At 27.7% G+C, this 14741-nt stretch overlaps 1 protein-coding gene across 1 annotated transcript in view; it reads right to left on the bottom strand.

Annotated features, from left to right (window-relative positions):
- Nucleotides 1-6027: 6027 nt before the first annotated feature.
- The window catches only part of celsr2 (cadherin, EGF LAG seven-pass G-type receptor 2), a 114692-nt gene continuing 105978 nt past the window's right edge, over nucleotides 6028-14741 (bottom strand). The window contains exon 31 of the mRNA XM_067416549.1: nucleotides 6028-6713. Within this exon, the coding sequence (XP_067272650.1) occupies nucleotides 6707-6713 (7 nt within the window). The 3' untranslated portion in view covers nucleotides 6028-6706. The remainder of the gene's footprint in view (nucleotides 6714-14741) is intronic.

Genomic DNA, 14741 nt, shown 5'->3' with positions numbered 1-14741 from the left:
TGTCGTAATATTGGATTTTTGTCCATTTTGACTCCATGTGATAATTGAATAAATTCACTTTTATGTAATAGTATACACTGTCGTAATTTTGGATTTTTGTCCATTTTGACTTCATGTGATAATTGAATAATTTTGCTGTTTTTGTAATAGTATACACTGTCGAAATATTGGATTTTTGTCCATTTTGACCCCATGTGATAATTGAATAAATTCACTTTTATGTAATAGTATACACTGTCGTAATTTTGGATTTTTGTCCATTTTGACTTCATGTGATAATTGAATAATTTTGCTGTTTTTGTAATAGTATACACTGTCGAAATATTGGATTTTTGTCCATTTTGACCCCATGTGATAATTGAATAAATTCACTTTTATGTAATAGTATACACTGTCGTAATTTTGGATTTTTGTCCATTTTGACCCCATGTGATAATTGAATAAATTCACTTTTATGTAATAGTATACACTGTCGTAATTTTGGATTTTTGTCCATTTTGACTCCATGTGATAATTAAATAAATTCACTGTTATGTAATAGTATACACTGTCGAAATATTGGATTTTTGTCAATTTTGACTCCATGTGATAATTGAATAAATTCAATTTTATGTAATAGTATACACTGTCGTAATTTTGGATTTTGGATTTTTGTCCATTTTGACTAGACGTGATAATTAAATAAATTCACTTTTATGTAATAGTATACACTGTCGTGATATTGGATTTTTGTCCATTTTGACTCCATGTGATAATTGAATAAATTCATATTTATGTAATAGTATACACAGTCGTAATTTTGGATTTTTGTCCATTTTGACTCCATGTGATAATTGAATAAATTCACTTTTTTGTAATAGTATACACTGTCGTAATATTGGATTTTTGTCCATTTTGACTCCATGTGATAATTGAATAAATTCACTTTTTTGTAATAGTATACACTGTCGTAATTTTGGATTTTTGTCCATTTTGACTTCATGTGATAATTGAATAAATTCACTGTTATGTAATAGTATACACTGTCGTAATTTTGGATTTTTGTCCATTTTGACTCCATGTGATAATTAAATAAATTCACTTTTATGTAATAGTATACACTGTCGTAATTTAGGATTTTTGTCCATTTTGACTCCATGTGATAATTGAATAATTTCACTTTTTTGTAATAGTATACACTGTCGTAATTTAGGATTTTTGTCCATTTTGACTCCATGTGATAATTGAATAATTTCACTTTTATGTAATCGTATACACTGTCGTAATTTTGGATTTTTGTCCATTTTGACTCTATGTGATAATTGAATAATTTCACTTTTATGTAATAGTATACACTGTCGTAATTTTGGATTTTTGTCCATTTTGACTCAACGTGATAATTGAATAAATTCACTTTTATGTAATAGTATACACTGTCGTAATATTGGATTTTTGTCCATTTTGACCCCATGTGATAATTGAATAATTTCACTTTTATGTAATAGTATACACTGTCGTAATTTTGGATTTTTTTCCATTTTGACCCCATGTGATAATTGAATAATTTCACTTTTTTGTAATAGTATACACTGTCGTAATTTTGGATTTTTGTCCATTTTGACTTCATGTGATAATTGAATAATTTCACTTTTTTGTAATAGTATACACTGTCGTAATTTTGAATTTTTGTCCATTTTGGCTCCATGTGATAATTGAATAATTTTGCTGTTTTTGTAATAGTATACACTGTCGAAATATTGGATTTTTGTCCATTTTGACCCCATGTGATAATTGAATAAATTCACTTTTATGTAATAGTATACACTGTCGTAATTTTGGATTTTTGTCCATTTTGACTTCATGTGATAATTGAATAATTTTGCTGTTTTTGTAATAGTATACACTGTCGAAATATTGGATTTTTGTCCATTTTGACCCCATGTGATAATTGAATAAATTCACTTTTATGTAATAGTATACACTGTCGTAATTTTGGATTTTTGTCCATTTTGACCCCATGTGATAATTGAATAAATTCACTTTTATGTAATAGTATACACTGTCGTAATTTTGGATTTTTGTCCATTTTGACCCCATGTGATAATTGAATAAATTCACTTTTATGTAATAGTATACACTGTCGTAATATTGGATTTTTGTCCATTTTGACTCCATGTGATAATTGAATAATTTCGCTTTTTTGTATACACTGTCGAAATATTGGATTTTTGTCAATTTTGACTCCATGTGATAATTGAATAAATTCAATTTTATGTAATAGTATACACTGTCGTAATTTTGGATTTTGGATTTTTGTCCATTTTGACTAGACGTGATAATTAAATAAATTCACTTTTATGTAATAGTATACACTGTCGTGATATTGGATTTTTGTCCATTTTGACTCCATGTGATAATTGAATAAATTCATATTTATGTAATAGTATACACAGTCGTAATTTTGGATTTTTGTCCATTTTGACTCCATGTGATAATTGAATAAATTCACTTTTTTGTAATAGTATACACTGTCGTAATATTGGATTTTTGTCCATTTTGACTCCATGTGATAATTGAATAAATTCACTTTTTTGTAATAGTATACACTGTCGTAATTTTGGATTTTTGTCCATTTTGACTTCATGTGATAATTGAATAAATTCACTGTTATGTAATAGTATACACTGTCGTAATTTTGGATTTTTGTCCATTTTGACTCCATGTGATAATTAAATAAATTCACTTTTATGTAATAGTATACACTGTCGTAATTTAGGATTTTTGTCCATTTTGACTCCATGTGATAATTGAATAATTTCACTTTTTTGTAATAGTATACACTGTCGTAATTTTGGATTTTTGTCCATTTTGACTCCATGTGATAATTAAATAAATTCACTTTTATGTAATAGTATACACTGTCGTAATTTAGGATTTTTGTCCATTTTGACTCCATGTGATAATTAAATAAATTCACTTTTATGTAATAGTATACACTGTCGTAATTTTGGATTTTTGTCCATTTTGACTTCATGTGATAATTGAATAAATTCACTGTTATGTAATAGTATACACTGTCGTAATTTTGGATTTTTGTCCATTTTGACTCCATGTGATAATTAAATAAATTCACTTTTATGTAATAGTATACACTGTCGTAATTTAGGATTTTTGTCCATTTTGACTCCATGTGATAATTGAATAATTTCACTTTTTTGTAATAGTATACACTGTCGTAATTTTGGATTTTTGTCCATTTTGACTCCATGTGATAATTAAATAAATTCACTTTTATGTAATAGTATACACTGTCGTAATTTAGGATTTTTGTCCATTTTGACTCCATGTGATAATTGAATAATTTCACTTTTATGTAATCGTATACACTGTCGTAATTTTGGATTTTTGTCCATTTTGACTCTATGTGATAATTGAATAATTTCACTTTTATGTAATAGTATACACTGTCGTAATTTTGGATTTTTGTCCATTTTGACTCAACGTGATAATTGAATAAATTCACTTTTATGTAATAGTATACACTGTCGTAATATTGGATTTTTGTCCATTTTGACCCCATGTGATAATTGAATAATTTCACTTTTATGTAATAGTATACACTGTCGTAATTTTGGATTTTTGTCCATTTTGACCCCATGTGATAATTGAATAATTTCACTTTTTTGTAATAGTATACACTGTCGTAATTTTGGATTTTTGTCCATTTTGACTTCATGTGATAATTGAATAATTTCACTTTTTTGTAATAGTATACACTGTCGTAATTTTGAATTTTTGTCCATTTTGGCTCCATGTGATAATTGAATAATTTTGCTGTTTTTGTAATAGTATACACTGTCGAAATATTGGATTTTTGTCCATTTTGACCCCATGTGATAATTGAATAAATTCACTTTTATGTAATAGTATACACTGTCGTAATTTTGGATTTTTGTCCATTTTGACTTCATGTGATAATTGAATAATTTTGCTGTTTTTGTAATAGTATACACTGTCGAAATATTGGATTTTTGTCCATTTTGACCCCATGTGATAATTGAATAAATTCACTTTTATGTAATAGTATACACTGTCGTAATTTTGGATTTTTGTCCATTTTGACCCCATGTGATAATTGAATAAATTCACTTTTATGTAATAGTATACACTGTCGTAATTTTGGATTTTTGTCCATTTTGACCCCATGTGATAATTGAATAAATTCACTTTTATGTAATAGTATACACTGTCGTAATATTGGATTTTTGTCCATTTTGACTCCATGTGATAATTGAATAATTTCGCTTTTTTGTAATAGTATACACTGTCGAAATATTGGATTTTTGTCAATTTTGACTCCATGTGATAATTGAATAAATTCAATTTTATGTAATAGTATACACTGTCGTAATTTTGGATTTTGGATTTTTGTCCATTTTGACTAGACGTGATAATTAAATAAATTCACTTTTATGTAATAGTATACACTGTCGTGATATTGGATTTTTGTCCATTTTGACTCCATGTGATAATTGAATAAATTCATATTTATGTAATAGTATACACAGTCGTAATTTTGGATTTTTGTCCATTTTGACTCCATGTGATAATTGAATAAATTCACTTTTTTGTAATAGTATACACTGTCGTAATATTGGATTTTTGTCCATTTTGACTCCATGTGATAATTGAATAAATTCACTTTTTTGTAATAGTATACACTGTCGTAATATTGGATTTTTGTCCATTTTGACTCCATGTGATAATTGAATAAATTCACTTTTATGTAATAGTATACACTGTCGTAATATTGGATTTTTGTCCATTTTGACTCCATGTGATAATTGAATAAATTCACTTTTATGTAATAGTATACACTGTCGAAATATTGGATTTTTGTCCATTTTGACTCCATGTGATAATTGAATAAATTCACTTTTATGTAATAGTATACACTGTCGAAATATTGGATTTTTGTCCATTTTGACTCCATGTGATAATTGAATAAATTCACTTTTATGTAATAGTATACACTGTCGTAATTTAGGATTTTTGTCCATTTTGACCCCATGTGATAATTGAATAAATTCACTTTTATGTAATAGTATACACTGTCGTAATTTAGAATTTTTGTCCATTTTGGCTATAAAATAATTATTACATATGTTTTAAATAATGCACTGTAACAACACTATTGTACTGTACAAAAAATGAGTAATAAACTGTGTTATTTCCTGTAAAAATACAATGCATTTGTGTATTTGTTATGAAACGGTAACAGTAATGCTATCGGTTCCAGAGCGAAGCTCGGCACTGTGTTCATATACACACGCATGTGGCTCATGATTTCAGACGTATAAAAGCCACAGATATTTTACAACATATTATAATTACATCAAAGATGCACAGCAAGAGACGAATCCAGATGCTGAGTGATAAGATATCAGAACCAATCACACATTACAGTTCATTCTGTAGCCCATGATCTCAGCAACACTAACGTGCCAGCAAAACCCAACGCTCATTCATATTAAAGAGTTTGAGTAGGAGAAAACAAACGAGACGTTAGATATTAAAAACCGATTTACTTCAAAGTCAGTGTGTTTTACAAAGCGTTTTCAGCCGTGTTTCCAGCTAAAGCTGGTTCCAGTGATGAGACTGAAAGAGGAATACAGTAATGAAGCACAGCCGTGTGTGTGTATAAAACGTACAGTCAAAGCCTCATATTGTGCCACACAATACAAACATTACAGAGTAATCGCCACTTTTATCTCAGTTTTTCTCAGAATTACAAGATGTGAGAAAACAGTCAGAATAAGTGAGAAACAAACTCGCAACTGTAAGAGAAAAAGTAAGAGTTGCAAAACATAAAGTTATCGTTTTTTTGTTGTTGTCATAATTGTGAGAAATCGTACTTTTTTTCTGGTCAAAATGTGCATGATATAAACTCGCAAAATTATGAGATGACAATTCACACATTAAATATTTACATTTTTGAGATATAAACTCGAAATCATAAGTTTATAACTTGCAATTGTAAAATATAAAAAATCAGAAAAAAACGTATTTGGGATTTATTTATTAATAAATTTCAAATACGTTTTTTTCCGATTTTTTATCAGAATTATGAGATAAAACTTGACAATGAGGTTTGTTTTAATTATGTGGCGAAGAGCAGCTTCCGTAAGGACGGGACAGTCGGATCTGTGTGGCGTGTTAGAGATCTGTACAACACTGAGACAAACCTTTACAGTTCACAACATTACTAATCTATAAAATACAAAGGTTTTCATTCAAAAGGGTTTTAAACGTGAGTCTTTTTAAAAGTTTGTATAAAAATGTCCACAAAATGTACAAAAAAAAGTGAGTATCAAAAGTGTGGTTCTCCTCCAGGGGTGTGGTGTGAAGGCTCTTCTGGTGGAGAAGGCATCGGTCAGCAGGTCAAAGGTCAAGGCTTGAGTCGGGATCAGTCCAGAACTCGCTCGGATCCAGTAGGAAAATCCCTGATATTTTCACTCGGTTACAGTAAGTCAGTGAGAGGAGAGGACGGAAGAAATTAAAAAAGTGCTTCACTTCAAGTATGTAAACAAAAATGTAAAAACGAGCGATTCTCTTCAGCGTTTGGCACGGAGAATTCGATCGGCTGTGGTGGGAAAAAAAGGACACAAAAAACGGAGGGAGAGAAACAGGAAGATTGTTCTTCGCCTCTTCTTTCCCTTGTGGCTCATCAGCATCTGCATAGAAACACATACAGCGATATTTAACATTTTGACTCCACATGATAATTGAATAAATTCACTTTTATGTAATAGTATACACTGTCGTAATTTAGGATTTTTGTCCATTTTGACTCCATGTGATAATTGAATAATTTCACTTTTATGTAATAGTATACACTGTCGTAATTTTGAATTTTTGTCCATTTTGACTCTTTGTGATAATTGAATAATTTCACTTTTATGTAATAGTATACACTGTCGTAATTTAGGATTTTTGTCCATTTTGACTCCATGTGATAATTTAATAAATTAACTTTTATGTAATAGTATACACTGTCGTAATTTTGGATTTTTGTCCTTTTTGACTCCATGTGATAATTGAATAAATTCACTTTTATGTAATAGTATACACTGTCGAAATTTTAAATTTTTGTCCATTTTGACTCTTTGTCATAATTGAATAAATTCACTTTTATGTAATAGTATACACTGCCGTAATTTTGGATTTTTGTCCATTTTGACTCGACGTGATAATTGAATAATTTCACTTTTATGTAATAGTATACACTGCCGTAATTTTGAATTTTTGTCCATTTTGACTCCATGTGATAATTGAATAATTTGACTTTTATGTAATAGTATACACTGTCGAAATATAGAATTTTTGTCCATTTTGACTTCATGTGATAATTTAATAAATTAACTTTTATGTAATAGTATACACTGTCGTAATTTTGGATTTTTGTCCTTTTTGACTCCATGTGATAATTTAATAAATTCACTTTTATGTAATAGTATACACTGTTGTAATTTTGAATTTTTGTCCATTTTGACTTCATGTGATAATTGAATAAATTCACTTTTATGTAATAGTATACACTGTCGTAATTTAGGATTTTTGTCCATTTTGACTCCATGTGATAATTGAATAAATTCACTTTTATGTAATAGTATACACTGTCGTAATTTAGGATTTTTGTCCATTTTGACTTCATGTGATAATTGAATAAATTCACTTTTATGTAATAGTATACACTGTCGAAATATAGAATTTTTGTCCATTTTGACTTCATGTGATAATTGAATAATTTCACTTTTATGTAATAGTATACACTGTCGTAATTTTGAATTTTTGTCCATTTTGACTCTTTGTGATAATTGAATAATTTCACTTTTATGTAATAGTATACACTGTCGTAATTTAGGATTTTTGTCCATTTTGACTCCATGTGATAATTGAATAATTTCCCTTTTGTGTAATAGTATACACTGTCGTAATATATAATTTTTGTCCATTTTGACTTCATGTGTTAATTGAATAATTTCACTTTTATGTAATAGTATACACTGCCGTAATTTTGAATTTTTGTCCATTTTGACTCCATGTGATAATTGAATAATTTCACTTTTATGTAATAGTATACACTGTCGTAATTTTGAATTTTTGTCCATTTTGACTCCAAGGTATAATTGAATAAATTCACTTTTATGTAATAGTATACACTGTCGTAATTTAGGATTTTTGTCCATTTTGACTCCATGTGATAATTGAATAATTTCCCTTTTGTGTAATAGTATACACTGTCGTAATTTTGGATTTTTGTCCATTTTGACTCCAAGTGATAATTGAATAAATTCACTTTTATGTAATAGTATACACTGCCGTAATTTTGGATTTTTGTCCATTTTGACTCCAAGTGATAATTGAATAAATTCACTTTTATGTAATAGTATACACTGTCGTAATTTTGGATTTTTGTCCATTTTGACTCCAAGTGATAATTGAATAAATTCACTTTTATGTAATAGTATACACTGTCGTAATTTTGGATTTTTGTCCATTTTGACTCCAAGTGATAATTGAATAAATTCACTTTTATGTAATAGTATACACTGTCGTAATTTTGGATTTTTGTCCATTTTGACTCCAAGTGATAATTGAATAAATTCACTTTTATGTAATAGTATACACTGCCGTAATTTTGGATTTTTGTCCATTTTGACTCTAAGTTAATTGAATAATTTCACTTTTATGTAATAGTATACACTGCCGTAATTTTGAATTTTTGTCCATTTTGACTCTATGAGATAATTGAATAAATTCACTTTTATGTAATAGTATACACTGTCGAAATTTTGGATTTTTGTCCATTTTGACTCTAAGTTAATTGAATAATTTCACTTTTATGTAATAGTATACACTGCCGTAATTTTGGATTTTTGTCCATTTTGACTCTATGAGATAATTGAATAAATTCACTTTTATGTAATAGTATACACTGTCGAAATTTTGGATTTTTGTCCATTTTGACTCTAAGTTAATTGAATAATTTCACTTTTATGTAATAGTATACACTGCCGTAATTTTGAATTTTTGTCCATTTTGACTCCATGTGATAATTGAATAATTTGACTTTTATGTAATAGTATACACTGTCGTAATTTTGAATTTTTGTCCATTTTGACTCCAAGGTATAATTGAATAAATTCACTTTTATGTAATAGTATACACTGTCGTAATTTTTGATTTTTGTCCATTTTGACTCCTGTGATAATTGAATAATTTCACTTTTATGTAATAGTATACACTGTCGTAATTTAGGATTTTTGTCCATTTTGACTCCATGTGATAATTGAATAATTTCACTTTTATGTAATAGTATACACTGTCGTAATTTAGGATTTTTGTCCATTTTGACTCCACTCGATAATTTAATACTTTCACTTTTTTTGTAATAGTATACACTGTCGTAATTTCGGATTTTTGTCCATTTTGACTCCATGTGATAATTTAATAAATTCACCTTTATGTAATAGTATACACTGTCGAAATATAGAATTTTTGTCCATTTTGACTCCATGTGATAATTGAATAATTTCACTTTTATGTAATAGTATACACTGTCGTAATTTTGAATTTTTGTCCATTCTGACTCCACTCGATAACTGAATAATTTCACTTTTATGTAATAGTATACACTGTCGTAATTTTGGATTTTTGTCCATTTTGACTCAACGTGATAATTGAATAATTTCACTTTTATGTAATAGTATACACTGTCGTAATTTTGAATTTTTGTCCATTTTGACTTCATGTGATAATTGAATAAATTCACTTTTATGTAATAGTATACACTGTCGTAATTTAGGATTTTTGTCCATTTTGACTCCATGTGATAATTGTATAAATTCACTTTTATGTAATAGTATACACTGTCGTAATTTAGGATTTTTGTCCATTTTGACTCCATGTGATAATTGAATAATTTCCCTTTTGTGTAATAGTATACACTGTCGTAATTTTGGATTTTTGTCCATTTTGACTCCAAGTGATAATTGAATAAATTCACTTTTATGTAATAGTATACACTGCCGTAATTTTGGATTTTTGTCCATTTTGACTCCAAGTGATAATTGAATAAATTCACTTTTATGTAATAGTATACACTGTCGTAATTTTGGATTTTTGTCCATTTTGACTCCAAGTGATAATTGAATAAATTCACTTTTATGTAATAGTATACACTGTCGTAATTTTGGATTTTTGTCCATTTTGACTCCAAGTGATAATTGAATAAATTCACTTTTATGTAATAGTATACACTGTCGTAATTTTGGATTTTTGTCCATTTTGACTCCAAGTGATAATTGAATAAATTCACTTTTATGTAATAGTATACACTGCCGTAATTTTGGATTTTTGTCCATTTTGACTCTAAGTTAATTGAATAAATTCACTTTTATGTAATAGTATACACTGCCGTAATTTTGGATTTTTGTCCATTTTGACTCTAAGTTAATTGAATAATTTCACTTTTATGTAATAGTATACACTGCCGTAATTTTGAATTTTTGTCCATTTTGACTCCATGTGATAATTGAATAATTTCCCTTTTGTGTAATAGTATACACTGTCGTAATATATAATTTTTGTCCATTTTGACTTCATGTGTTAATTGAATAATTTCACTTTTATGTAATAGTATACACTGCCGTAATTTTGAATTTTTGTCCATTTTGACTCCATGTGATAATTGAATAATTTCACTTTTATGTAATAGTATACACTGTCGTAATTTTGAATTTTTGTCCATTTTGACTCCAAGGTATAATTGAATAAATTCACTTTTATGTAATAGTATACACTGTCGTAATTTAGGATTTTTGTCCATTTTGACTTCATGTGATAATTGAATAATTTCCCTTTTGTGTAATAGTATACACTGTCGTAATTTTGGATTTTTGTCCATTTTGACTCCAAGTGATAATTGAATAAATTCACTTTTATGTAATAGTATACACTGCCGTAATTTTGGATTTTTGTCCATTTTGACTCCAAGTGATAATTGAATAAATTCACTTTTATGTAATAGTATACACTGTCGTAATTTTGGATTTTTGTCCATTTTGACTCCAAGTGATAATTGAATAAATTCACTTTTATGTAATAGTATACACTGTCGTAATTTTGGATTTTTGTCCATTTTGACTCCAAGTGATAATTGAATAAATTCACTTTTATGTAATAGTATACACTGTCGTAATTTTGGATTTTTGTCCATTTTGACTCCAAGTGATAATTGAATAAATTCACTTTTATGTAATAGTATACACTGCCGTAATTTTGGATTTTTGTCCATTTTGACTCTAAGTTAATTGAATAATTTCACTTTTATGTAATAGTATACACTGCCGTAATTTTGAATTTTTGTCCATTTTGACTCTATGAGATAATTGAATAAATTCACTTTTATGTAATAGTATACACTGTCGAAATTTTGGATTTTTGTCCATTTTGACTCTAAGTTAATTGAATAATTTCACTTTTATGTAATAGTATACACTGCCGTAATTTTGGATTTTTGTCCATTTTGACTCTATGAGATAATTGAATAAATTCACTTTTATGTAATAGTATACACTGTCGAAATTTTGGATTTTTGTCCATTTTGACTCTAAGTTAATTGAATAATTTCACTTTTATGTAATAGTATACACTGCCGTAATTTTGAATTTTTGTCCATTTTGACTCCATGTGATAATTGAATAATTTGACTTTTATGTAATAGTATACACTGTCGTAATTTTGAATTTTTGTCCATTTTGACTCCAAGGTATAATTGAATAAATTCACTTTTATGTAATAGTATACACTGTCGTAATTTTTGATTTTTGTCCATTTTGACTCCTGTGATAATTGAATAATTTCACTTTTATGTAATAGTATACACTGTCGTAATTTAGGATTTTTGTCCATTTTGACTCCATGTGATAATTGAATAATTTCACTTTTATGTAATAGTATACACTGTCGTAATTTAGGATTTTTGTCCATTTTGACTCCACTCGATAATTTAATACTTTCACTTTTTTTGTAATAGTATACACTGTCGTAATTTCGGATTTTTGTCCATTTTGACTCCATGTGATAATTTAATAAATTCACCTTTATGTAATAGTATACACTGTCGAAATATAGAATTTTTGTCCATTTTGACTCCATGTGATAATTGAATAATTTCACTTTTATGTAATAGTATACACTGTCGTAATTTTGAATTTTTGTCCATTCTGACTCCACTCGATAAATGAATAATTTCACTTTTATGTAATAGTATACACTGTCGTAATTTTGGATTTTTGTCCATTTTGACTCAACGTGATAATTGAATAATTTCACTTTTATGTAATAGTATACACTGTCGTAATTTTGAATTTTTGTCCATTTTGACTTCATGTGATAATTGAATAAATTCACTTTTATGTAATAGTATACACTGTCGTAATTTAGGATTTTTGTCCATTTTGACTCCATGTGATAATTGTATAAATTCACTTTTATGTAATAGTATACACTGTCGTAATTTAGGATTTTTGTCCATTTTGACTCCATGTGATAATTGAATAATTTCCCTTTTGTGTAATAGTATACACTGTCGTAATTTTGGATTTTTGTCCATTTTGACTCCAAGTGATAATTGAATAAATTCACTTTTATGTAATAGTATACACTGCCGTAATTTTGGATTTTTGTCCATTTTGACTCCAAGTGATAATTGAATAAATTCACTTTTATGTAATAGTATACACTGTCGTAATTTTGGATTTTTGTCCATTTTGACTCCAAGTGATAATTGAATAAATTCACTTTTATGTAATAGTATACACTGTCGTAATTTTGGATTTTTGTCCATTTTGACTCCAAGTGATAATTGAATAAATTCACTTTTATGTAATAGTATACACTGTCGTAATTTTGGATTTTTGTCCATTTTGACTCCAAGTGATAATTGAATAAATTCACTTTTATGTAATAGTATACACTGCCGTAATTTTGGATTTTTGTCCATTTTGACTCTAAGTTAATTGAATAAATTCACTTTTATGTAATAGTATACACTGCCGTAATTTTGGATTTTTGTCCATTTTGACTCTAAGTTAATTGAATAATTTCACTTTTATGTAATAGTATACACTGCCGTAATTTTGAATTTTTGTCCATTTTGACTCTATGAGATAATTGAATAAATTCACTTTTATGTAATAGTATACACTGTCGAAATTTTGGATTTTTGTCCATTTTGACTCTAAGTTAATTGAATAATTTCACTTTTATGTAATAGTATACACTGCCGTAATTTTGGATTTTTGTCCATTTTGACTCTATGAGATAATTGAATAAATTCACTTTTATGTAATAGTATACACTGTCGAAATTTTGGATTTTTGTCCATTTTGACTCTAAGTTAATTGAATAATTTCACTTTTATGTAATAGTATACACTGCCGTAATTTTGAATTTTTGTCCATTTTGACTCCATGTGATAATTGAATAATTTGACTTTTATGTAATAGTATACACTGTCGTAATTTTGAATTTTTGTCCATTTTGACTCCAAGGTATAATTGAATAAATTCACTTTTATGTAATAGTATACACTGTCGTAATTTTTGATTTTTGTCCATTTTGACTCCTGTGATAATTGAATAATTTCACTTTTATGTAATAGTATACACTGTCGTAATTTAGGATTTTTGTCCATTTTGACTCCATGTGATAATTTAATAATTTCACTTTTATGTAATAGTATACACTGTCGTAATTTAGGATTTTTGTCCATTTTGACTCCACTCGATAATTTAATACTTTCACTTTTTTTGTAATAGTATACACTGTCGTAATTTCGGATTTTTGTCCATTTTGACTCCATGTGATAATTTAATAAATTCACCTTTATGTAATAGTATACACTGTCGAAATATAGAATTTTTGTCCATTTTGACTCCATGTGATAATTGAATAATTTCACTTTTATGTAATAGTATACACTGTCGTAATTTTGAATTTTTGTCCATTCTGACTCCACTCGATAACTGAATAATTTCACTTTTATGTAATAGTATACACTGTCGTAATTTTGGATTTTTGTCCATTTTGACTCAACGTGATAATTGAATAATTTCACTTTTATGTAATAGTATACACTGTCGTAATTTAGGATTTTTGTCCATTTTGACTCCATGTGATAATTGAATAAATTCACTTTTATGTAATAGTATACACTGTCGCAATTTAGGATTTTTGTCCATTTTGACTCCATGTGATAATTGAATAAATTCACTTTTATGTAATAGTATACACTGTCGAAATTTAGGATTTTTGTCCATTTAGACTTCATGTGATAATTGAATAAATTCACTTTTATGTAATAGTATACACTGTCGAAATTTTAAATTTTTGTCCATTTTGACTCTTTGTCATAATTGAATAAATTCACTTTTATGTAATAGTATACACTGCCGTAATTTTGAATTTTTGTCCATTTTGACTCCATGTGATAATTGAATAATTTCACTTTTATGTAATAGTATACACTGTCGTAATTTTGGATTTTTGTCCATTTTGACTCCATGTGATAATTGAATAATTTCACTTTTATGTAATAGTTTACACTGTCGTAATTTTGGATTTTTGTCCATTTTGACTCCAAGGTATAATTGAATAAATTCACTTTTATGTAATAGTATACACTGTCGTAATTT

This window comes from Pseudorasbora parva, chromosome 14 (assembly GCF_024679245.1).
Source record: "Pseudorasbora parva isolate DD20220531a chromosome 14, ASM2467924v1, whole genome shotgun sequence".
Classification (NCBI taxonomy): Eukaryota; Metazoa; Chordata; class Actinopteri; order Cypriniformes; family Gobionidae; genus Pseudorasbora; species Pseudorasbora parva.
Note: the sequence above shows the minus strand (reverse complement) of the source record. Positions and strands in the feature narration are given on the sequence as shown.